At 41.7% G+C, this 26,503-nt stretch overlaps 1 protein-coding gene across 2 annotated transcripts; it reads left to right on the top strand.

Annotated features, from left to right (window-relative positions):
- Window positions 1-6,177: 6,177 nt before the first annotated feature.
- LOC122429558 (SLA class II histocompatibility antigen, DQ haplotype D alpha chain-like) lies at window positions 6,178-12,335 on the top strand. 2 transcript variants are annotated; one of them, XM_043449981.1, is made up of 5 exons: window positions 6,178-6,361; window positions 8,190-8,438; window positions 9,905-10,186; window positions 11,007-11,184; window positions 11,858-12,335. In XM_043449981.1, the coding sequence occupies exons 1-4, from the start codon at window positions 6,286-6,288 to the stop codon at window positions 11,159-11,161; spliced, it is 762 nt and encodes a 253-aa protein (XP_043305916.1). In that variant the 5' UTR covers window positions 6,178-6,285; the 3' UTR covers window positions 11,162-11,184; window positions 11,858-12,335. The 2 variants fall into 2 exon arrangements, with proteins under 2 accessions (XP_043305916.1, XP_043305917.1); XM_043449982.1 differs by having other exon boundaries at window positions 6,235-6,361; window positions 10,040-10,186.
- Window positions 12,336-26,503: the final 14,168 nt, after the last annotated feature.

The raw sequence follows: 26,503 nt of genomic DNA on the forward strand, positions 1-26,503 counted from the left end.
TAAACTTCCAAACTCATTCTATGAGGCCACCATCACCCTAATTCCAAAACCTGACAAAGATGCCACAAAAAAAGAAAACTACAGGCCAATATCACTGATGAACATAGATGCAAAAATCCTTAACAAAATTCTAGCAAACAGAATCCAACAACATATTAAAAAAATCATACACCACGACCAAGTGGGCTTTATCCCAGGAATGCAAGGATTCTTCAATATCCGCAAATCAATCAATGTAATACACCACATTAACAAATTGAAAGATAAAAACCATATGATTATCTCAATAGATGCAGAGAAAGCCTTTGACAAAATTCAACACTCATTTATGATTAAAACTCTCCAAAAAGCAGGAATAGAAGGAACATACCTCAACATAATAAAAGCTATATATGACAAACCCACAGCAAGCATCACCCTCAATGGTGAAAAATTGAAAGCATTTCCCCTGAAATGCGGAACAAGACAAGGGTGCCCACTCTCAGCCTTCTTTATGGTCCAACTCTCACACCCATACATGACTACTGTAAAAACCATAGCTTTGACTATATGGACCTTTGTTGGCAAAATGATATCTCTGCTTTTTAAAACACTATGTTTGTCATAGCTGTCCTTTCAAGTAGCAAGTATGTTTTCATTTCATGACTGCAGTCATTTTGGAGAGACTTTGAAGCCACAGTGATTTTGGAGTCCAAGAAAAGAAAATCTGTCTCTTTTTCTCCTTCTATTTGCCATGAAGTGATGGGACCAGATGCCATGATCTTAGTTGTTTTGAAAGTTGAGTTTCAAGTCAGCTTTCCCCTCTCCTCTTTCACCCTCATCAAGAAGCTTCTTAGTTCTTCTTCACTTTCTGCCATTAAAGTAGTATCATCTGCATATCTGAGGCTATTGATATTTCTCCTGGCAATCTTGATTCCAGCTTGTGATTCATCCAGTACAGCATTTCACATGATGTACTCTGCATAGAAGTTAAATGAGTAGATTCACAATGTACAACCTTGTTTTCCTTTCCTAGTTTTGAACCAGTGGCATTGTTCCATGTCTGGTTCTAACTGTTGTTTCTTGACCTGCATTCAGTTTTCTCAGGAGACATGTAAGGTGGTCTGGTATTTCCATCTCTTGAAGAATTTTCCACAGGGCATTGTGATCCACACAGTTAAAGGCTTTAGCAGTCAATGAAGCAGAAGTAGATGTTTTTCTGGAATTCCCTTGCTTTTTCCATGATCCAATGAACATTGGCAATTTGATCTCTGGTTCCTCTGCCTTTCCTAAATCCTGCTTGTACATCTGGAAGTTCTTGATTCATGTACTACTGAAGCCTAGCTTGAAGGATTTTGAGCATAACCTTGTGAAATGAGTGCAATTGTATGATAGCTTGAACATTCTGTCCTTGCTCTTATTTGGGTTTGGAGTGAAAACTGACATTTTCCAGTCCTGTGGCCACTGCTGAGTCTTCCAAATTTGCTGACATATTGAATGTAGCACTTTAACAGCATCACCACTTAGGATTTTAAAGAGCTCAGCTGGAATTCCATCACCTCCACTAGCTTTGTTCATAGTAGTGCTTCCTAAGGCCCACTTGACTTCATACTGTAAGATGTCTGGTTCAAGGTGAGTGACCATACCATCATGGTTATCCAGGTCATTAAACCTTTTTTTGTATAGTTCTTCCATGTATTCTTGCTGGTTCTTCTTAATCTTTTCTGCTTCTTTTAGGTCCTTACCATTTCTGTCCTCATACTCATCCTTGCATGAAATATTCCCGTGATATCTCCAATTTTCTTGAAGAGATCTCTAGTCTTTCCCATTCTATTGTTTTCCTTTATTTCTTTGCTTTGTTCACTTAAGAAGGCCTTCTCAACAATTTGATGTATGGCAGAAACCAACACAATGTTGTAAAGCAATTATCCTTCAATTAAATATAAATTTAAAAAAAAACTTAAAGACCTTATCTCTCCTTGCTATTTTCTGGAACTCTGCATCCAGTTGGATGTATCTTTCCCTTTCTCCCTTGCCTTTCACTTCTCTTCTTTCCTCAGCTATTCGTAAAGCCTCCTCAGACAACCTCTTTGCCTTCTTGCATTTCTTTTTCTTTGGGATGGTTTTGGTCACTGCCTCCTGTACAATGCTATGAACTTCCATCCATAGTTCTTCAGGCACTCTGTCTACTAGACCTAATCCCTTGAATCTATTTATCACCTCTACTGTACAATCACAAGGGATTTGATTTAGGTCATACCCAAATGGCCGAGTGGTTTTCCCTACTTTCTTCAATTTAAGCCTGAATTTTGCAATAAGGAGCTCATGATCTGAGCCACAGTCAGCTCCTGGTCTTGTTTTTGCTGACTGTATAGAGCTTCTCCATCTTCAGCTGCAAAAAACATAATCAATCTGATTCAGTATAAAATTACTGGAATAAAACTAGAGGGAATGCTATTGATACCTGTCTTGGGGTTGATTTTTATGATTTGAACCAAAGGCAAAAAGTCTAAAAATAAACAAGTGGAACTATTTCAAACTAAAAATTCTCTGCACAGCTAAGGAAATCATCAACAAAAGGAAACACAACCTCCTGAATAGAGGAAAATATCTACAAATTATATGTCTGATGAGAAGTTAATATCCAAAATATATAAAGAGCCTTTGCAGCTTAATTTTTAAAATTTCATTAAAAATGGGTCAGAGGATCTGAATAAATATTTTTACAGAGAAGACCAACATGTACCAACAGGTACATGAAAAGGTACTCAACATCACTAATTATCAAATGAATTGAAATCAAGCCATAATATGATATCATATCACCTCACACCTATTAGAATGGCTTTTATCAAAAAGACAAGAAATAACAATGGTTGGCAAGAATGTGGAGAAGAGGGAATTGTGGAGAAGAAGGTGCACTGTTGGTGGGAGTGCAAATTTGTGCAACCACTATGAAAAACCCTATTGAGTTCGCTGAAAAAATTAAAAAGAGAACTACCTTATGATCCCACAATTCCACTTCTTGGTATTTGTCTAAAGAAAATGAAAAAACTAAATTCAAAAGATATACACACCCCCATGTTCATTGCAGTACTATTTATAAGAGCCAAGATATGGACGCAACCTAAGTGCCTCTTGATGGATGAATGGATAAAGAAAATGTAGTATAGAAACATCTGCTTTATTGACTATACCAAAGCCTTTGACTGTGTGGATCACAACAAACTGTGGAAAATTCTTAAAGAGATGGGATTACCACCTGACCTACCTCCTGAGAAATCTGTGTGCAGGTCAAGAAGCAACAGGTAGAACTGGACATAGAACAACAGACTGGTTCCAAATTGGGAAACGAGCATGTCAAGGCTGTATATTGTAATCCTGCTTATTTAACTTATATGCAGAGTACATCATGAGAAATGCTGGGCTGGATGAATCACAAGCTGGAATCAAGATTGCCGGGAGAAATATCAATAACCTCAGGTATGCAGATGACACCACCCTTATGGCAGACAGCGAAGAAGAACTAAAGAGCCTCTTGATGAAAGTGAAAGAGGAGAGTGAAAAAGTTGGCTTAAAACTCAACATTCAGAAAACGAAGATCATGGCATCCAGTCCCATCACTTCATGGCAAATAGATGGGGAAACAATGGAAATAGTGGCAGATTTTTATTTTGGGGGGACTCCAAAATCACTGCAGATGGTGACTGCAGCCATGAAATTAAAAGACGCTTGCTACTTGGAAGAAAAGATAGGACCAACCTAGAGAGCATATTAAAAAGCAGAGAAGTTACTTTGCCAACAAAGGTCCGTATCATCAAAGCTAAGGTTTTTCCGGTAGTCATGTATGGATGTGAGAGTTGGACTGTGAAGAAAGCTGAGCCCTGAAGAATTGATGCTCTTGAACTGTGGTGTTAGAGAAGACTCTTGAGAGTCCCTTGGACTGCAAGGAGATCCAACCAGTCCATCCTAAAGGAAATCAGTCCTGAATATTCATTGGAAGGACTGATGCTGAATCTGAAACTCCAATACTTTGGCCACCTGATGCAAAGAACTGACTTCTTGGAAAAGACCCTGATGCTGGGAAAGATTGAAGGTGGGAGGAGAAGGGGACAATAGAGGATGAGATGGTTAGATGGCATCACCGACTCGATGGACATGAGTTTGAGTAAGCTACAGGAGTTGGTGATGGACAGGGAAGCCTGACGTGCTACAGTCCTTGAGGTCGCAAAGAGTCAGACACGACTGAGTGACTGATCTGAACTGAATATAGAAAGATAAGACAGAGATAGATACACACACAAGAAAATATTACTCAGCCACCAAAAAAAAAGAAGAAAGAAAAGAAATCTTGCCATTTGAGACAACAAGAATGGTCCTTGAAAATATTACACTAAGTAAAACAGGTCAAACAAAGAAAAACAAATGTCATGTGATTTCACTTATATGTGGAATCTAGAACAACAAACAAAAATGAGTTCATAGATACAAAGAACACATTTCTTGTTGCCAAAGACAAGATGTGGTGGGCCAAGTAGGAGCAGAGGGTCAAAAGATACAAACCTTCAGCTATAAAGTTAAAAAGTCATGGAGATGTAATGTACAGCATGGCAACTGTAGTTAATAATACTGTATTGTATATAAGAAAGTTGCTGAGAGAATAGGTCTTAACAGTTCTCATCACAAGGAAAACAATGATGTGATCATGTATGGTGAGGGAATTTAACTGCTCATTTCGGTGATCATTTTACAACATATACAGATACTGAATCCTTACCTTGTACACGTGAAATGAATAAATTTTAAAAACTAGAGACTATCCTTTGAGAAAAAAAATTTCATTTTAGTCAGTGTCAAAATGAAAAACTACCATCCCAGGCACAAAAACATCTAGAAAGAGGTTAAATGTGTGCATGAGACAGAGGGGCAGGCAGAAAGTCAGAGTAACAGATCTTTCTACAACCTTCCTTGACAACTGCATACACACACACACACACACACACACACACCCGTATTGTCTATTACCTTGTAGCAGGATTTTGCCTGGGTTTCCCATGCTGTTTCTGTGGTCTCTTACTTGTTTGATGGTGTTCTGATCTTATGTATAAAACTTCCGCCTCTTAAATGAGTGAAAAAAATAAAAAATGAAAGTAACAATATGTGAAACCTAGTATTACTGAAAAAAAAAAAACAGTATTCTGTCTGCTGCTAGCATCTCAAGAGATTTCTGCAAAATAGAAAGTAGGTTAGAATGATATGATGAAAAACCGGTTTTTTGCACAGGAAGTGGGAGGCTTCCTGGTAAACGGAGTGGATTCTGAGCGGACCCAGAACTATCTCCAGGTCCATAAAGGCACATGTTAAAGGAGCCAGTGGCTCACGAGACCACCGGTGGCTTCAAATACACACCAGTAATTCTAGGGTTAGCTCTTTACAGATGTGGAGCCCACACTGGACCTCATGGCTTAGAATTGACTGGGACAAGTCTCTTTGATGTTTACCTTGTTCACAAATTTCAGTTTAAAACAGACAACAACAAACACAGATCATAAAGTGCACACCAAGCACAAAAATATCAGGATAGGAAAAAAAAAAAAAGGACATTTATTGACTTCTACTAGTAGACATCTTTTTGAGGACAAGTTTAATCCAAAGTGTAGGAGGTAAGCTCCATGAAACTGGAATTTTCTGTCAGAGTTTTTCTCCTTTCATTTATACAATGGAAGTTCCTTCTGCTCCCTTTTGAATCTATGCCGTTGTGTGCAAGATGCTCAGTCGTGTCCGACTCTTTGCGACCCCATGGCCTATACAGTCTATGGAATTCCCCAGGCCAGAATACTGGAGTGGATAGCAGTTCCCTTCTCCAGGGGATCTTCCCAACCCAGGGATCGAACCCAGGTCTCCTGCATTGCAGGCATATTCTTTACCACTGAGCCACCAGGGAAGCCCCAAGCTTCTTTCTTTAGGATCTCTAAAAATCTTTCAAATTTTCTTGCTACAAGCTTTACTCTTTGATGATTCCTGATATGTATGATATCCTTCTGCTCCCTTTTGAATCTATGCCCTTAGATGATTCAAAACAAGGGAGTTCCCAGGCTTCTTACAGGTCTCTCCCTAAAAATGCTTCAGCTGGCAACTGAGGTGTCAGCTCAGGGAATTTCTCTGATGGGCTGAAATATGATAGAGCAGGGTGAGGCGTGGGCTGCTCCTACATGGCTTCTTCCAGCGGTTCTCTTTAGACCACCTTCTTGGCGAGGCACCACTCGGAACAGCCACTCCTGAGGATACCCTTGGAGGAGGAGGAGGATGAAGAAAGCTCTGATTCTGAGGGCTCTCGCTCTGGCCGCCGTGATGAGCCCCTGTGGAGGTGAAGACATCGTGGGTGAGTGTACAGTTGAGGGTGTGGGTTTACAATTGTGAAGGAGAATTTTTTAAATTTTTATTTTATATTGGAGTATGGTGGCTCAGGTGGTAAAGAATCTGCTTGCAATGCAGGAGACCCAGGTTCAATGTCTAGATTGGGAAGATCCCCTGGAGAAGGGAATGGCTACCCACTTCAGTATTCTTGCCTAAAGAATCCCATGGGCAGAGGAGCCTGGCAGGCTACAGTCCATGGGGTCACAAAAAGTCAGACATGGCTTAGCAACTAAAAACTGTATACATATCTTCTTTATCCATTCATCTGTCAATGGACATTTAGATTTTTTCCATGTCTTGGCTCTTTAAATAGGGTTGAAATAAAAGTGCATTTATCTTTTTGCATTATAGTTCTTTCTGGATATATGCCCAGGAGTGGGATTGCTGGATCATATGGCAACTCTATTTTCAGATGTGTATTCTAAATAACAAAGAGTTGTATGTGTGTGTATGTGTGTAAAAGTTGCTCAGTCATGTCAAACTCTTTGTGACCCCATGGACTAAAAAGCAATATAATGCCAAAGTATAGCATGATTATTATAAGTGTAACTTCATGTTTGATTGTTTCAGAAATTTGGGTAATGTTGGTGGAAAACCTAGGAACTTAAAATAGGTCAGTCTCAGCTTGTCAACCCAAACTACCAGTCCTGTCACCTCCAGCCAGGCAAGCTCTAAAAAGAGGATAAAAAGAGATTAATCTTGGTTCATCAGCCCCCTCAGCTCCTCCATTCCGTATTCACAACACCTTGAAGGTGGCTGATTCCACTAAATTTCAGTCCCTTGTCCAAAACTTTGTCCTACTGTGTCATGGGCATTGACAACAGTTATTGAAACCCAAAGGGGGGAAGAAAAGTCAAGGAAAAGAGAAGAGGAATGCAATGGAATCTTCAAAACCTTATTGTGATTCATTAAATCAACACATATTTAGCGAAGTATCAAGCACTCCTCTGGGTGGTTGGCACAAAACAAGATTTCTGGGAATGCCCTGGTGGTCCAGGGGTCAGGCCTCCACGCTTCTACTGCCGCGGGACACAGGTTCAATCCCTGGTCAGGGAACTGAGATCCCTCAGGCTATGTGGCACACACAAACAACAACAACAACAAATCAAGATTCCTATCCACAGGAAACTCATGTTCTTACAATCAGACAGAGAACTTTTTTAAAAAACACATCTCATAAGTAAATAAATTCCATAGTGTGGCAAGAATGAGAGAAGTGCTGTGAGAAGTAAGAGTTTAGGGGATTAGAAATAAACTTAAGAATTAAAATTATGTAATCATTATCTAGGGCTTCCCCAGTGGCTCGGGGGTAAAGAATCCACCTGCAATGCAGGAGACACAGGTTCAATCCCTGGGTCAGGAAGGTCCCCTGGAGGAGAGCATGGCAACCCACTCCAGTAATCTTGCCTGGAGAATCCCATGGACAGAGGAGCCTGGTGAGCTATAGTCCAGAGGGTCACAAACAATCAGACATGACTGAAGTGACTTAGCACACACTCAAGCATTCATTATTAACTTATTTAACTGAAATCTTACTGTGTGCCATGAGCCCTTCAAGTTACTGAAGGTACAGAGTGAATAAGACAGCGTCTCAACACCTCATGGCGTGTACATAACGCTCCCTAACCCCAAGACAGAAAAGACAGAAATAGGAAGTGGTATCAGACCAGGCCAATATGAACCTACACTCCTACACAGACTATTTCTCATGTGTTTTTGTTTAATCAAATTCTTTCCCTTCTCCTGTATCCTGCCTCCCTGTTCTTACCTTCCTGCTTTGGAATGGCCACCAGCTGACCACGTGGGCACTTATGGCACAAATGTCTACCAGACGTACGGCGCCTCTGGCCAGTTCACATTTGAATTTGATGGAGATGAGCTCTTCTACGTGGACCTGGGAAAAAAGGAAACTGTCTGGAGGCTGCCCGAGTTTAACAATATTACCACGTTTGAAATTCAGAGTGCCCTGAGAAACATTATTATGTCAAAAAGAAATTTGGACATCTTGATAAAAAATTCCAACTTTACACCTGCCACCAACGGTAAGTGTGGCCTCTCTTCACGGCACCTACCTCGTGTTTCTGGTCTCTTTTTCTTCCCCCGGAGAGCTACTCTTCCCCCCACACTCTAAATTGTTCTACCTTTCTATTTCATTTCCTGGAAAATACCCGGTGCTCAGCTACAGATTTAATCTTGAAATATCCCTCCCTTAAGTTCCATGAGCCACTCCTTGTAGTTCTAAAAGAGGATATTCCCAAGCTCTTGGCCTAAGTAGCCAAGTAGTACCTCAGCCCTTGTCTCCTTTCAGGAAAGAATTCAGCCAAGAGACCAAGTTTGTGGAATCGAAACAGCGTTTATTAAAAACAAAGTACATGTGGGAGAGCACACAAGAGAACTCAGAGTTTGGAATTTGTTTTTTGTTTTTTAATTAAACATTTTTTAATGGGTCTCAAAATCCTGTGACAGATTTTTTTCAGGCTGTTTCCATTAGAAAGTACTGATTTTAAAAACTAATAACTGGAAACTGCCACACACAAAACAAATGGTCCATAAAACATTCTCCTTTCCTTCTGAAGTTTTTACAATGCATTGTTATCATTAACCAGTCTTTTACGATTAAACATAAACGGCGAATCACTCCAAATGGACTGAGTTGCACGCAGTAGGGATGATTTAGGTTGCTTATATGGGGGCAGTTTTCTGGCTGTCTCTGGCCAATCAGCTCGCTTGTGCCCATTCTTCAGCTGACTCAGGGTTCTTCCTGATGGGCTGGCATCTCTCAGCCAAGGTGGATTCCAGTGCAAAGGTTTCTGTGGGGTTGGCAGGACACCTTCTGGGCTGGCGTCTCCTTCCTCCTTTGTCCCTCCCTAGACTGAAGACGTCTTCTGCACATGCATCAGGCTGGGAAATCCCCTTGACCACAAGAACGAGGAAGTTGTGGTCACTTTGTCTTTCACCTAATCAGGGCCCCATGCTCCTGCTGGTATCCTGTCTTGAAGCGTCAGCAGGAGACCAGTCGCAACTGCTCAGCCTGGGGCCCATCTGTCTCCTAGCTCACACACACCAACCCACTCTGCCCTCTGGATTCCCAGCGAGAAGTGCTCTAAGCTGCATAGTGACCCTAAAGAAGAGGACAGTTCAGATGACAATTCACAGCACAGTTCAGAGGACCGTTCAGAATCTGTAGATAAAGATGCCAGCACCAGTTCTGAAGTCACCATAGATAGCATTAATCTTCCTCATTCAGAAGATGGAAAAGCCAAGGTCAAAGTTTTGGACAGTCCTGCCAGTAAAATAATAATAATAATAATCAATATATAGTCTAAGAAACAGGTAAACATAAAAGGAAGTTGTGGCTGACTGTAAAGTGAGTTTGAAAGGACATAGGAAATAGCACACTAACAGTTGGGGAGATTGTGCATGGGGTGGGGGAGCCTCCCCTAAGCTGATTAAGGAGCATAAGGCACGGTTGTCAGAAATTCCAATCCATCTTTGGTCTTCCTTGTAGAAATCCCTGAAGTGGCTGTGTTTCCCAAATCCTCCGTGGTCCTGGGGATTCCCAATACCCTCATCTGTCAAGTGGACAACATATTTCCTCCTGTGATCAACATCACTTGGTTTTACAATGGACACTTTGTTGCAGAAGGTATCGCTGAGACCACCTTCTACCCCAAGAGTGACCACTCCTTCCTCAAGTTCAGTTATCTCACCTTTCTTCCCTCCGGTGATGACTTCTATGACTGCAGAGTGGAGCATTGGGGCCTGGAAGAGCCCCTCATCAAGCACTGGGGTATGCCTAAGTCGCATCATTGTGTACCCTCCAATTCTGTCTGGATCTTATACCTGTCTTATAGCCCTGAACCCCCAGGGCCATGACTCCACTTCCCACAATTGCAGGGTTTTCTAATAATTGACTTTACTCTTCTCCCAAAGTTCAGGAGTTTTGTGCATTCCAAAACACACTCCCTTCTCCACATCCAATCCATCTGCATACAGTGTCCTTTTGAATCCAGCCTCTGTACTCTGAGACTGAATCAAACCTTCGAGACGGGGTTTTGGGTAAAGTAGAAAAAACAGCTTTATTTCTTTGCCAAAGGGGGCCACAGCGGACTACCGCCCTCAGAACTGTGTGTCCCCACCTGGAGGGAGTAGTGAGGAGTTTTATAGTATTGGCGTGATCAAAGACGGTGTGATCAGTTCCTGAACATTCTTCTGATTGGCTGGTGGTGAGTCAAGTGGGAGTCAGCATCATTAACCTTCTGTTGACAGCCAGTCTGGGGTCAGTGTGTTGTGGGCAGCATATAGTTAATTTCTCCATGGGTTGGAGATTTCAACATCTGCCAAACAGCTCAAAGACTGTGTGTATCCCCTGAGGGGGAACCAGGACCCTGCCCCAAGGCTGCACTATTGTTTCTTAACTGCTCCTCCCTAGTCTCCACATCCCCTCCCTTCCCAGAATAATATCTGTTTGAGCCTGCCTCTTGAACTCAGAGAGGTCATGGAGGCTGAATGAAGCCCGTTTCCTGCAAACAGGAAAGGCTTTAGTGCACAGGAGCATCACAGGACCCTGCTCGGTATCACTTTGACCCTGTAAGTCTTTTTGTTCTCAGAGCCCAAGATTCCGACCCCTACATCAGAGCTGACAGAGACTGTGGTCTGTGCCCTGGGGCTGGCCATGGGCCTCGTGGGCATCGTGGCGGGCACTGTCCTCATCCTCCGAGTCCGGTGCTTGGGTGCTGCCTCCAGACGTCGAAGGGCCATGTGAGTCATGGCCTGAAAGATGGGAAGGTAAGGATCAGATCTGGAAGGATGGCACTGCAGGCAAGGGAGCAAAACTGGCATCCAGGATACCTACATGTGTTTGAACACCTGTGGGCAAACTGGAGATGGGTTGACGTTGGGACAGAGTTACCGCCAAAATCTTGTTTTTCTCTGCCCACCGATGCTGAATAAAAAATACAGAGTTTGGAGGAATAGAAAGACGGCTTTAGTCGGCTGAAGGAAGAACATAGCAGGCTAGTGCCCTGCGCTGTGGGGACTTGGAGGGGATCATACAGCTGGGGCTCACAGTCCGAGGTCTGTGATCAGGAACAAAATAGTGATAGTCTTGCATTCTTCTTCTTTATTGTTTCAAAACAGTCAGAACTGGCTTCAGGAAGCCAGATAATTGGGTCAGTTTGTCTCTGATTTATAATATTGCAGCCCTCTTTCTGCAACGCAAAATGCTACAAGGGGTGGTCTGCAAAGGGGGCGCTGGGAAGGTAAGCACCAGGTGCAGGATGTAATTTGCATGGGGTTCGGGTGCGGTAGGTACCGGATATAATTTACATAGTGTGAGGTTCCTTCTGCCAGATACCGGCCACAGTTTAGTAACATTGAAAGGAAAGCTAGGAGTGATTAACTCTTTCAGGCCCATTTATGCTTCTCTCATCTGTTCACTGTTCCTTTTACTTGTTCTCAGGAGAGGAAAGTCTTCATTTCTGTTCTCGCTGCAACAGCAGGGGCACAGAGCCCGTCAGCCTCATGCTGTTTGCTGTTTTAGGTGATCAGTCTTTACAAGAAAAAAAAGGCATGGTTCAGACTCCAGTTCCCCGTCTTGACCTAGACTGAGACGTGCTCCTTGTTCCACTTCATCACAGAGCTCCTTCCATGCCCTCCTGCCCTCCCTGCTGGGGTGGACTTTATGGAGGAATTTTCCTTCGAAGGTCACTGACCCTTAGGAATTCTCCCAACTTAGTCTTTGGTTCATTGCCTGCCTGTCAGAGAGAGACCTGGATTGTTCCAGCCAGCCATCTAGTTCTCGGTCACCCTAACCCAGCATCTGTTCCGAACAGATAAATAAATCTTGCACCAAGAGATTGTCTTACTAAGTGAAGTAAGTCAGAAAGAGAAAGACAAATACCATGTGATATCACTTATGTGTGGAATCTAAAATATGACACAAATGAACCTATCTATGAAACAGAAGCAGGATAAGGAACAGAGAGAATGGACTGGTGGTTGCCAAGGGAGGAGGGGGATGGGAGAAAGTTGGATTGGGAGTTTGGGATTCAGTTCAGTTCGGTCAGTTCAGTTGCTCAGTCATGTCTGACTCTTTGCGACCACATGAATCGCAGCACGCCAGGCCTCCCTGTCCATCACCAACTCCCGGAGTTGACTCAAACTCATGTCCATCAAGTCGGTGATGCCATCCAGCCATCTCATCCTCTGTTGTCCCCTCCTCCTCCTGCCCCCAATCCCTCCCAGCAGCAGGGTCTTTTCCAATGAGTCAACTCTTCACATCAGGTGGCCAAAGTACTGGAGTTTCAGCTTCAGCATCAGTCCTTCCAATGAACACCCAGGACTGATCTCCTTTAGGATGGACTGGTTGGATCTCCTTGCTGTCCAAGGGACTCTCAAGAGTCTTCTCCAACATCACAGTTCAAAAGCATCAATTTTTCGGCCCTCAGCTTTCTTCACAGGGTTAGCAGATGCAAACTGGTACATGTAGAATGGATAAACAGCATCCTAGTGTGCAGTACAAGGAACTACATTCAGTACCCTGTGATAAACCATAATGGAAAATGACCACAAGAACATATACAGATGTATGTATGTATAACTGAGTCACTTTGATGTACAGCAGTAATTAACACAACATTGTAACTCAACTATACTTCAATAAAAAGAAACTTTTAAAAAAGACAAATCTCTTTCTGGGGTATTTTTGCTCCAGGTGGCCATTCTCTCTGTCTGTTTCTAGGGCTACATAACGCCTACCTAAGCATGGAAGCCCCTGTGTCGGAATGCTCATGGAAATCTCAGGTCCGTGGAACCTGCTTCTCGGGTCACATTAATAACACTCAGCCAAAGTGTGAAAATGATATCCTTAAATGGGGACCTTGTTTCCTCCCTAAACTTCCTCTTCGCTCTCTCTCTTCTTGCATTTAGGTATCAGTGAATATAAAGCAAAATTTCTCCCCTCAGGGAAAAGTGTTTATATATAACATGCAAAAAAGTGTGTGTGGTGGGGGGTGCCAATGTTCAAGTGTTTAATTTTAAAAGAGAAGTCTAAGTCTGTGCAAGAGACCAGACATCAAAATAAAACCTTTTAAACATCAAAACTGGATTTTGAGAGTGCAAAGTCAGAAACATGAATCCGTGAAGGAGGCAGAATGATGTAAGAGCTCTCCTCCCCATTTTCATCCTGATGAGATAGAAAGTCTCCAGGTGGGATGAGAAAGAGCGTAGAAGTGAGAACGATAGAATAAGATAATGCTGTCTGTATCTCAGAAAATGCCCCGCACTTTCTCTTATCTGGGTTAATATCAAGGAGAAAGGAGGGACTGGCTGACAGGGTCCAGAGCAGGGGCAACCTCACTGCCCTGTAGCAACACTATAAGTACAATGTGAATGCACTCCACCCTCAAGTTCATAAATTATGTGTTTTTTTATTTTTGAATTATTTTGTTTTCAGTTGTGCTGCACGGCAGGGGAGATCTAAGTTCTCTGACCAAGGATTGAACTGATGACCCTTACAGTGGAAGTCAGAGTCTTAACCATTGGACGCCCAGGGAAGTTCCAAAATTAGGTTTATTAACATACTATCTTTAATCGGTGTCGTTCTATTGTATGAGTATTAAGACCACCCTACCAACTAATAAAAATAATTGAAAAAAAAAATAAGACCACCCTATTTCAAATTTTTATACAATATAATCCTTTCAGTTCAGTTCAGTTGCTCAGTCGTGTCCAACTCTTTGCGACCCCAGGAATCACAGCACACCAGGCCTCCCTGTCCATCACCAGCTCCTGGAGTTTACTCAAACTCATGCCCATCGAGTCAGTGATGCCATCCAACCATCTCATCCTCTGTCGTCCCCTTCTCCTCCTGCCCCCAATCCCTCCCAGCAGCAGGGTCTTTTCCAATGAGTCAACTCTTCACATCAGGTGGCCAAAGTATTGGAGTTTCAGCCTCAGCATCAGTCCTTCCAATGAACACCCAGGACTGATCTCCTTCAGGATGGACTGGTTGGATCTCCTTGCAGTCCAAGGGACTCTCAAGAGTCTTCTCCAACACCACAGTTCAAAAGCATCAATTTTTCAGCCTAAATTTTTAGCTTTCTTCACAGCCAACTCTCACAACCATACATGACCACTGGAAAAACCATAGCCTTGACCAGATGGACCTTTGTTGGCAAAGTAATGTCTCTGCTTTTTAATATGTTATCTAGGTTGGTCATAACTTTCCTTCCAAGGAGTAAGCGTCTTTTAATTTCATGGCCGCAATCACCATCTGCAGTGATTTTGGAGCCCAAAAAAATAAAGTCTGACACTGTTTCCACTGTCTCCCCATCTATTTCCCATGAAGTGATGGGATCAGATGCTGTGATCTTAGTTTGGTGAATGTTGAGCTTTAAGCCAACTTTTTCACTCTCCTCTTTCACTTTCATCAAGAGGCTTTTTAGTTCATCTTCACTTTGTGCCGTAAGGATGGTGTCATCTGAATCACTTTAGCAACATAAAACGAGCTGTTGAGAGGATCCATGAGGTAATACATATAAAACACTTAACCTAATGGGTGTCACATGGAAAGCACCCATTATGTTACCTCTGACTATAATTCATATTATCTGGAACCAAAACTCCAATCTCAATGTCCAAACTCCAGGGGTCACATTTAGTCCTTGCTGAGCATTCTTTTTGCTTAAACTACTTAATTTTATAAACATCTTTACACCAATTCCAGGCATGAGGCATTCTTAACTTTCTTGTTTCTTGGCCTTTCTTTCCTTTTCTATTTCATTATGGCAGAAGAGGCATAACTAAAATTTACCATTTTAACCATTTTGAGGGTGTGGTTCAGGAGTGTTAAATACATGTATATTGTGTTGTGCAACCATTACCATCAACCATTACTTTTTCATCTTCCTAAACTGAAACTCTGCAACTACTAAATGACGCCTCTACTTCCACCGTCCCTTCAGGCCCTGATCACCACCATTCTACTTTTTTTTATTAATTTTTTTTGTGTGTGTGTGGCCGTGCTGGGTCTCCATTGCTGTGCAAGGGCTTTCCCTAGTTGTGGCAAGTGGGGTCTGCTCTTTAGTTGTGCACGGGCTTCTCACTGCGGTGGCTTCTCTTGCTGCGCCTGGGCTCTAGGTGACCAGGCTCAGTGGTTCTGGCTCATCGGCTTAGTTGCCCCACGGTGTGTGGGATCTTCCCTGACCAGAGAGCAAACCCGTCCCTTACGTTGGTAGGCAGATTCTTAGTCACTGAACCACCAGGGATATCCCCATTCTACTTTTTATCTCTATAAATTTGACTATTCAAGACACTTCACATAAATGTAATCATACAGTATTTGTCCTTTTGTGACTAGCTCATTTTAATTTAGCATAATATTTTCAAGGCTCAGCCATGTTGTAGCCTTTGTCCGCTTTTCCTCCCTTGTTAAGGTTAAATAATATTCCACTGAGCTTCCCAGGCAGCTCAGTGGTAAAGAATCCACTTGGCAACACAGGAGACACAAGACACAGGTTTGATCCCTGGGTCGGGAAGATCCCCTGGAAAAGGAAATGGCAACCCGCTCCGGTACAGAGGAGCCTGGAGGGCTACAGTCCATGGCGTTGCAAAGAGTTGGACACGGCTGAGCAACTGAGCACACACAGTATTCTGTTATGTCCATATACTCCATTTTGTTTATCCAGTCATCCATCAACAAACGTTTGAGTTGTTTCCACCTTTGGCTACTGTGAATAATGCTTTTGCAGACATTGCTTATTTAGTCCCTGCTTTCCATTCTTTGGAGATATAATAGAGAGCTCCAGTTGCTAGATGAAATGGTAATTGTATGTTTAATTTTTTGAGGACCCACCATACTGATTTCCACAGTGGCTGCACCATCTACATTCCTATCAGCAATGCACATGGGTTCCTATTGCTCCACATTCATGCCAACACTTGTTATTTTCTGAGTTTTTGGTAATAGCCATCCTAATGGATGTGCATATAACTACACACAAGAAAACGGTGATTCTCATAAACAAAATATTTATCAAAAGAAACAAACAGAACCAATAAGTAAAGTTATTTTGTATTTATATTAAATTCAAAGTCATGCATGCATAAGAAAAATAAGATAATTTTCACAAAATTCAGAGTAATATTTTCCTCTTAAAGTAAAAGATAGTAATCAGAAGGTGCACACAAGATGCTCCTGGGAAGCTGGCTGTGTTTTGTTTTATAAACTGCATGGTTTGTTCTTGATGAAACCCTGCACACAGGTTATGAAACTCTCTCTACAGAAGTAACATGTCACTCTAAAAGAAATGTTAGTATTATTATATCTCCTATTATAAAAATATTATTCTCAAGTCATGAGCTGAAGAATTGTGTATATAGCTTTCCTAGATATAAATCCAGTTCGGGAAATATAAATCCAATTTACTTCAGGAAATGTGCTCTTTAAGGAAAATAATGTGTTTACACTTAAGAGACACGAAGACCTTTTAAACTAATAGAAATTTAAGATCCAATGCCCAAGGATGTGGCTCAATAAGGAAAATAATTGGAAGGATTGTGAGGACTCTTACCCATCCTATCCTCATTAAAGGACCCCCAGGCTCAGTTCAAGGTAAAAAGATTACATGAAGCATATACTGTTGGACATGATAGAGGAAAGTAGTCAACATTTTCTGTTGGATGATGGGACTCCTTCTTGGAAAAGTTCTAGTGGCAAAGCCCCAAAAGAACATCACCAGTGATGTTTTAGGGCAAGCGATAGATGCAGGCTCAGGAAAGACCTGAAAGTGGGAAGTGGTCGCTTCACAGGTACCTCAGAAAGCAAGACAAGGAGGAACAGGGAAGCACTTCAGGGAAAAGTAAAAGCCCAAGAATAAAAATAAAACAGAGGGTCGGGGAGTGAATCACTGGTACAGCCAGATACCGGAAGAGCTACAGGAAGGGAGACCCAGCCCCCTCCAGGGCCCGAGACTGGACGCTTGTCTAACACTCGGAAATGAGCTGTCCCAGGAGACTCACGTGCTGACAGAGCAAGAGACGCTATAAAGGGGCGCCCGGCGGAGAGCAGGAGGGTCGGGAGCCCTGGAGGACTGCTCCGCCCCCTGGTTCGCGGTGCTGGGTTTATGGTGATGGGTTAGTTTTCCTGGTTGTCTCTGGCCCATCGTTTGGACTCAGGGTCCTTCCCGGTGGCTCACACGTCACTCGGCCGGGATGAATTCCAGAGCAAAGGATTCTGGGAAGCCAGTAGGACAAACCGTGGGCGGGTGTCTCCTCCCTCCTTGGGGCCTTTCCCAAATTCTCCCAGCTGGTTTTCCTGGCCACACCTTGTTCCTTATCGGGACATCCTTTTGTGAGACAACTCGTGCCTGTGGTTATCATTGTGCCTGGCCAAGGCGGGTGGTTCTGGTCAATGGTTTCCTAACAGAAGTGGCAAAACAGGGAATTAAAAATAATGGATGAGGGACTTCCCTTGTGGTCCAGTGGCTAAGTCTTGGTGCTCCCAATGTAGGGGGCCCAGGTTCCATCCTTTGTCAGGGAACTAGAGATCCCACATGGAGGAACTGAGACCTGACCCAATCAAAACATTATATAAATTGTTTTAATATAATGAGTGAGGCTTGTGTGCCCGGCAGAAGCCCTTTGATTGGGATTTCACTCTTGTAGATATGCACTGAAAAAAAGTGAATGCTGACATGTAATTAGGGGTACTTCATCAGAACCATTTTCTCTTGAATTTTACATTGTCAAAAAAAACAAAAACAAAAAACAGGAAAAGAATTGCCTGGATCTCAACAAATTACTTTTTTAATGTGTTGTAAGATTGTGAAGGAAAGCATTTACTGATAGAGGCACACAGAACGAGCTGATAATTACTCCTATACTCTTAAACTCAGTTTGGGAGTTCTGTTAACAACAAAACTGAACCTAATGGCTGTTGGGTTAGTAAGGTATAGCAGTGATTTGAAGAACCTCATAATCAAAAATTAGTAGATTAATATATTGTCTCTTTAAATTTACAGGGAAATAAATCTTACTGGAAATCTGTTACTGATTTTGAGATAAGAAATTGTAATTAGAAAGCAACAAAGTGTGCTTCAAGGTAAACAATTATAAGTCTGCTTTTTTTTTTTTTTTGACCATGCCACAAAGGCTTGTGGAATCTTAGTTCCCATTTCCCTGTCTGAGGTGGAACCTGGGCTCTGAGCTGTGAAAGCACTGAGCCCTAAGCACTAGCCCACCAGGGGATTCTCTAGGGCCGCGTTCTTGATGAAACACGAAAAACACAGCTATATTGGGCTTCCCTGGTAGCTCAGCTGGTAAAGAATCCACCTGCAATGCAGGAGACTCTGAGTCAATTCATGGGTCAGGAAGATCCCCTGGGGAATGGATAGGCTACCCACTCCAGTATTCTTGGGTTTCCCTGGTAGCTCAGATGGTAAATAATCTGCGTGTAATGCAGGAGTCCTAGGTTCGATCCCTGGGTTGGGAAGATCCCCTGAAGGAGGGCATGGCAACCCACTCCAGTATTCTTGCTTGGAGAATCCCCATAGACAGAGGAGCCTGGCAGGTTATAGTCCATGGTATCGCAGAGACAGAAACGACTGAAAGACTAAGCATATATATATATATATATTTGCATTTGGGTTTCCCTGATGGCTCAGTGGTAAAGACTCCTCCTGCCAAGCAGGAGACACTGGTTTGATTCATGGGTCAGAAAGACCCCCTAAAGAAAGAAATGGCAACCAACTCCAGTATTCTTGCCTGGAAAATCCCATGGATAGAGGAGCCTGGCGAGCTACAGTCCATGAGGTCACAAATAGTTAGACACAACTTAATGACTAAAAAATAGGAACAAATTTACATTTAACCTGGCTCTTGACAATAATTGCACAAAGCATTTGTCTTAAATCTATTTCTCCTAGAAGCAGTCTAAGACAAGGGCTTGGGTACGTTGTAATGTTTCAGTGTGGTGACTGATCTTAGCCATTTGTTCACAATCTCTTCACTTTTTGCTGATGCATGCATGCATGTTCCATTGCTCAGTGGTGTCCAACTCTTTGCAACCCCATGGACTGCAGCACACCAGGCTCCCCTGTCCTTCACTATCCCCTGGTATTTGCTCAAGCTCATGTCCATTGAGTCAGTGATGATATCCAAACATCTCATCTTCTGTCACTCCCTTCTCCTCCTGCCCTCAATCTTTCTCAGTATCCGGGTCTTTTCCAAGGAGTTGGCTGTTCACATAAGGTGGCTAAAGTATTGAAGCTTCAGCATCAGTCCTTCGAACTAATATTTAGGGTTGACTTCCTTTAGGATTGACTGGTTTGTTGTCCAAGGGACTCTCAAGAGTCTTCTCCAACACCACAGTTTGAAAGCATCGATTCTTTGGTGCTCAGCCATCTGTATGGTCCATCTATCACATCCATACATGACTACTGGAAAAACCATAACTTTGACTACACGGATGTTTATCAGCAAAGTGATGTCTCTGCTTTTTAATACACTGTCTAGGTTCATCATAATTTCTGTCCATGGGATTACTCAGACAAGAATACTGGAGTGGGTTGCCATTTTCTCATCCAGAGGATCGTCCCCATCCAGTGATTAAACCTGCGTCTCCTGCACTGGCAAGCAGGTTCTTTACCGCTGAGCCTGCTGGGAAGCCCTTCTCTGGAGACACACGTGTGGTAAATCCCTGGTCACCCCCCACGTATCTCATCTGAAGGAGCACTATGCTAGAGTTATTACAGTCACAGCTCCCTGGGCGTCAAGGTAGACTTCCAAAACTTCACAAACAAGAAATGGTACAGTCTGTGCTCTTTTGTCCGGCTTCTTTCATCCAACACGATGCTTGTTGTTGCCTGTGCGTTTCATCCATGTTGCCTGTATGAATAATCTGCTCCTTGTTATTCCCTGAAGAAAGGAAATTTGTTGATTTCTTATTTTGCTGAGAGACTTTTTAGTTATTTTCTGTTTGGGGCTAATATAAATAATAAATAGTGGCTCTGAACATTTTTAACAAGTCATTTTATGGACATATGTCTACATTTCTTTAGGTAAGGATTTACAAGCCACATTGTTCTGTCATAGGATAAGTCTATCTTTCCAAGAAATAGCCAGCCTTTTAAAGCACTGGCTGTACTATTTTACACAACCAAACACAAAAGGTGAGCATTTGGGTTACAAGACATCTTGACATTAGATAGTCTCCATTGTTGTTTTTTTTAATTTAGCCGTTTGTGTATGTGTAGTGATATCAATGGATTTACTGTGCTTTTCTATATAGAGTTCTATTTTACCACTTCAAGTAAAATGTTTTACAGCCATAAAGAGACAAAGAATGTGGTTTTTCTGGAGTGAGAGGACAGACAGAAAAGTGAGTGAAAGCAGAGGGAAGGACAGACACCCTGTGGAAGAGTTGCCCAGATTACTCTGCTTTTCTGGAAACTCCCTGCCCACAGCAGACTGAAAGGGAACGTGCGGTAATGCTGGCTTCTCCTCAGCGAAACCAAAGCCTGTGTTTGCAAGATAAGGCCTTGCTCAGGCCAGTCGTCAGTCGCTAAAAGAAGGAAGCCGTAAAAATAGCTTAAAATAGTGCATAAAGAGACAGGCAAATCAGTGATTTCTCAGTGAGAATCACACCTAAATGAACTGGTTGTGAGTTTGAGACACAAGATTGACTAGACATTGTTGTTGTTCTAAGTAGAAAATCTCTATTGGACCCAAAAGTGGTTGATCTGCACATCACCTATTGTGTAACAATATCATCCCCCCTTATTTTTTATTGTAGAGGGTTCTATCTGGAAATAACTGATATTACTAAGAGAAATAAAGTATTTTTAAGGATTCCCTGTCCCCTGTGTAGTGGGTTTTCAAACAATGTACCTCTTGACTTCTTCTAATGCTTCTGAGCTGTGCTATAGACAGAGAGCACATTCACGGATAATCTTTTTTTTCTTCATTATTTTTTTTAAAAATTTATTTTGTGTTAGACTATAGTTGATTTACAATGTTCTGTTAGTTTCAGGTGTATAGCAAATTGATTCAGTTATAAACACACACATATCCATTCTTTTTCAAATTCTTTTCCCATTCATGTTACTACAAAATATTGTGTAGAATTCCCTGTGCTACACAGTAGGTCCTTATTAGTTATCTATTTTATATATAATAGTGAGTATATGTTAACTTAAAACTCCTAATTTATCACTCCCACCCACCTTTCCCCTTTGATAACCATAAATTTGTTTTCTGTGGGAGTCTGTTTCTGTTTTGTAAATAAGTTCATTTGTATCATTTTTTCTGAGATTCCACCTCCAATCATATCATATGATTTTTAAAATCTTTTTGGAGTATAGTTGATTTACAATATCGTGTTAGTTTCTGCTACAGAGCAAAGTGATCCAGGTACACACACACACACACATCCATTCTTTTTGAGGTTCTTTCCCGTATGGGCCATTACAGAGTGCAGAGCAGGGTTCCTGTGCCGCACAACAGGTCCTTCCTAGTTATCTGTTCTACAGACAGCAGTGCGTATGCATCAGTCTACACCTGTCAGTTCATCCCTCCCGCACTCCTCCCCCTGGTAACCACAGTTTGTTTTCTAAATCGGTGAGTCTCTTTCTGTTTTATGAGTAAGTTCATTTGTACCACTTTCCTAGATTCCATGTACAAGTGACTTGTTGCTCAGTCATTAAGCCATGTCTGACTCTTTGCAACCCCATGGACTGCAGCACACCAGGCTTCCCTGTCCTTCACTATCTCCCAGAGTTTTTTCAAACTCATGTCCATTGAGTTGATGATGCCTTCCAACCATCTCATCCTCTGTCGTCCCCTTCTCCTCCTGCCCTCAGTCTTTCCCAGCATCAGTGTCTTCCAGTGAGTTGGCTCTTCACATCAGGTGGCCAAAGTATTGGAGCTTCAGATTCAGCATCAGTCCTTCCAATGAATATTCAGGCTTGATCTCCTTTTGGATGGACTGGTTGGATCTCCTCGCAGTCCAAGGGACTCTCATGAGTCTTCTCCAGCACCACATTTTGAAAGCATCAGTTCTTTGGCACTCAGCTTTCCTTATAGTCCAACTCTCACATCCATAAATGACTATTGGAAAAACCATACCTTTGACTATATGGACCTTTGTCAACAAAGTGATGTCTCTTGTTTGCATCATATGACATTTGTCTTTCTCTGTCTGACTTACCTCACTTAGTATAATCATACCCAGGTCCACATTCCTGGATAATCTTAAGTGTCATCTGGCTTTGGCTGATCAGAGGCATTCTAGAGAAGCTTGGACATGCTGACGGTTTTCTTTCCTGAGAAGACACCAGTGTGGATGCGCTTTGTTTTTTGGCCACAGAATTAGGAGATATTGTCACTTTGTGGTGTAAAGAGACAGGTGTAACAGTGGCTTCCTGTAGTCAGGACCTTCTGTAATGTGATGCTTCTGACTCAGGCTAGCTTCCCGGATTGCCTGATTTGGTTCCACCCCGTGACCTGCTGATTCTCTAAGCCATAGTAAGCCTTCCAGTAAACTCCTTTCTGCTTAAAAGCATTTAAAGTAAATTTTGTTCTTCTGGCTCTTCTTATACAAACAGGCCATGTTTACCGCTTGAACAGCCGGGGGTGTGGGGAGGGAAACTCCTTAGGCCAAATCAATGCCCTCTTCTGCCATAAATAAATAATAGTGCTGAATGCCTACTATAGTGGAACCTTACATTTAGGAATGTGTATTCACAATTGCTGTCTGTGTCAGTGCTAATTTATTACCTCCATCAGAAGTAGACCTTGGCATCTCCACCCAAGGGCCAAGACCTTGCTTCTAAGTCTTTCCACCAATTTATCATCTTCATGGGCATTTTCTTTCAGGGTACCAAGTCCCAGTGGATGACATATTGACTGCTTATTCATTTATAGAAAGCCAGAACACTGAAGAGTTAGATGTAGTCTGAATCATATAAAAATGTCAACTTTTGAGTACTGAAAAGTTTCTCTTGGAGAAGCCATCACTTTTTAACATGTTTTCTGTGGTTAACAGAAATCAGATAAACACCATTTCCTCTTGTCTCAGGCACTAACAGCCCCAAAAGAGATACTTTGAATGAGAACTTCAAAACAGATGGATGATATGGGTTCTGGAACAAAACAAGTATAGCAGCTTGTTATGACGTCTATTCACTAGTTTACTGGATATCTCTTTCAAAGAAGTAGAGAAAGAAAGAAGCTAAAAAGGTCAGAAAGGGAGAGACAAACTTATTATTTTTAATACATTATACCTGTGTACAGAAACTGTGTTTGGGGGCGATCAAAAATTTTTCAAGATCACTTACGAGAGGGCCCCCCCAGAGCAGTACAGTGGACCAGTGGTCTAGGGGCTTTCACGGTAAAGGGTGTGGGTTCAGCCCCTGGTTGGGGAAGTTCTGCATGCTGCTAGGGAATCAAAAAAAAAAAAATCACTTTTGAGGTTTATAAGAATATAGCAAGATTGCTGACTTTAAGATCTTATATGATGAAGCAATTCTGTTCCTGTAGAGAGCACAGTATGGAGACAACTTTTAAATCCCACTCAAATAGTACCATTTCCTATTCATCAAAGAGAAATATGGGAAACACCAAAATTAACACGGGATGATAATGATGTAATCCTGCTGTATGAAGGCCTCTATGTGTGTCAGTGTGCAAAAGTAGCCAAGACAATTCTGGAAAGAAAATCTAGAGTGGAAGAGGGAAGACACTCCAGATATCAGAGCACATGATAAAATTATAGTCATTGGAAGTGTGGTATTGGCACAAAAGTACAAATATGCACCAAATTTACACCAAAATAGAAAAGATTCCAGACAGATGAAGCCCTGAAACAGAGATCTCCATGAAGCCAACCACAAATATGTACCTATTCTATATCAGGGACTATACTGGTGTTGACGGGAAGGTATGCACAGCCTAAAAGTTGGGAATTTCACTTTCTTCAGCAGCCTTGCAAATCTTCTGAATTTTTAAGATTGATTTCTTAGAGCACCCAGTATAACCCAAACAGATGAAGTGGAACAGTAGAAAAGCATATGATGAACTCAGAAATATGAACAAAGACCAAGTCACAGAGGATTTTGTTAGCCAACTGAGGAATCTAGATTTAAGTACTGTAGGAAAACATTTGAGATGTTTAGGCCTTATATAGATATAATGTGATTTAGGTTTTCAGAATATTTCTTATTGCTCTGTGGAAAGTAAAGTGTAGGAATTGAGAAAGGAGTAGAGAAATGAGTGGGAGGCTGCTTCAATAATTCAGAAAAGAAATGGCAGTGTCTTAAACAACAGGAAAGAATCAAATCTTTTCAATCCAGTCCATCAAAAGCATAAATATAAATCATGTTTAAGAGGCAAACTTTCTGCTCATGGCCAAAAATCCAACATAACTGACTCAAATAGTATAAAAATTAAGGTATCTGCTCCGTAAATACATTGTTAGAAGTAAAGTTAGACAAAAAGGAAACACTTAGGGTAGGTGTCTGCTACCTAGGAGGGGCCAGGAAAAATCTGTGTGAGGGGGTAGAATGACCATTTAGGAACCTTACAAATGTGATGCAATTCTTTCCTAATAAAGGTCTAAATGCCTCTCATTTGAAAAGTTTTTCACTAGAATGTAACCTGAGAAGATGGATCAGAGGAATCTGTCTCTTTGTCATGCTTTCCTGCTCATTCACAGGAGAAAAAAACAGAAAAGCTGAGGACCTGGGGCTGCAGTTGAAATACTTGAAGTCATAGCAAAAAGAGAGAGAAGCTACAGTAATTGAGCCTGCATTTCAGGATCTCAATTCATCAAGAATTTAGTTTTATCAGTTGTTACTGCCTAACAGATTCCCCCATTAGGGTTTCATAATACACCACACAAAATTATGAATTATTGCAAAAATTCCCAGAAAAACTACAAAGCCACAGCCATCAAGACAGTATGATACTGGCACAAAGACAGAAATATAGATCAATGGAACAAAATAGAAAGCCCAGAGATAAATCCACATACTTATGGACACCTTATCTTTGAAAAAGGAGGCAAAAATATACAATGGAGAAAAGACCATCTCTTTAACAAGTGCTGCTTGGAAAACTGGGCAACCACTTGTAAAAGAATGAAATTAGAACACTTTCTAACACCATACACAAAAATAAACTCAAAATGGATTAAAGATCTAAATGTTACACAAAAATAAACTCAAAATGGATTAAAGATCTAAATGTAAGACCAGAAACTATAAAACTCCTAGAGGAAAACATAGGCAAAACACTCTCTGATGTAAATCACAGCAGGATCCTCTATGACCCCCCTCCCAGAGTAATGGAAATAAAAGCAAAAGTAAACAAATGGGACCTGATTAAACTTAAGAGCTTTTGCACAATGAAGGAAACTATAAGCAAGGTGAAAAGACAGCCTTCAGAATGGGAGAAGATAATAGCAAATGAAGCAACTGACAAAGAATTAATCTCAAAAATTTACAAGCAACTCCTGCAGCTCAATTCCAGAAAAATAAATGACCCAATCAAAAAATGGGCCAAAGAACTAAACAGACAGTTCTCCAAAGAAGACATACAGAAGCTAACAAACACATGAAAAGATACTCAACATCACTCATTATCAGAGAAATGCAAATCAAAACCACAATGAGGTATCATTACACACCAGTCAGGATGGCTGCTATCCAAAAGTCTACAAGCAATAAATGCTGGAGAGGGTGTGGAGAAAAGGGAACCCTCTTACGCTGTTGGTGGGAATGCAAACTAGTACAGCCGCTATGGAGAACAGTGTGGAGATTTCTTAAAAAACTGGAAATAGAACTGCCATATGACCCAGCAATCCCACTTCTGGGCATACACACCGAGGAAACCAGATCTGAAAGAGACACGTGCACTCCAATGTTCATCGCAGCACTGTTTATAATAGCCAGGACATGGAAGCAACCTAGATGCCCATCAGCAGACGAATGGATAAGGAAGCTGTGGTACATATACACCATGGAATATTACTCAGCCATTAAAAAGAATTCATTTGAATCAGTTCTAATGAGATGGATAAAACTGGAGCCCATTATACAGAGTGAAGTAA

The sequence above is a fragment of the Cervus canadensis genome, chromosome 28 (genome assembly GCF_019320065.1).
Source record: "Cervus canadensis isolate Bull #8, Minnesota chromosome 28, ASM1932006v1, whole genome shotgun sequence".
In the NCBI taxonomy this organism is placed as follows: domain Eukaryota; kingdom Metazoa; phylum Chordata; class Mammalia; order Artiodactyla; family Cervidae; genus Cervus; species Cervus canadensis.

Coding starts and splice junctions, on each gene's coding strand:
- LOC122429558 (XM_043449981.1), top strand. CDS start 6,286: ATGAAGAAAGCTCTGATTCTGAGGGCTCTCGCTCTGGCCGCCGTGATG. Junction 8,439..9,904: donor CTTTACACCTGCCACCAACG/GTAAGTGTGGCC, acceptor TCTTCCTTGTAG/AAATCCCTGAAGTGGCTGTG. Junction 10,187..11,006: donor GCCCCTCATCAAGCACTGGG/GTATGCCTAAGT, acceptor TTTTGTTCTCAG/AGCCCAAGATTCCGACCCCT.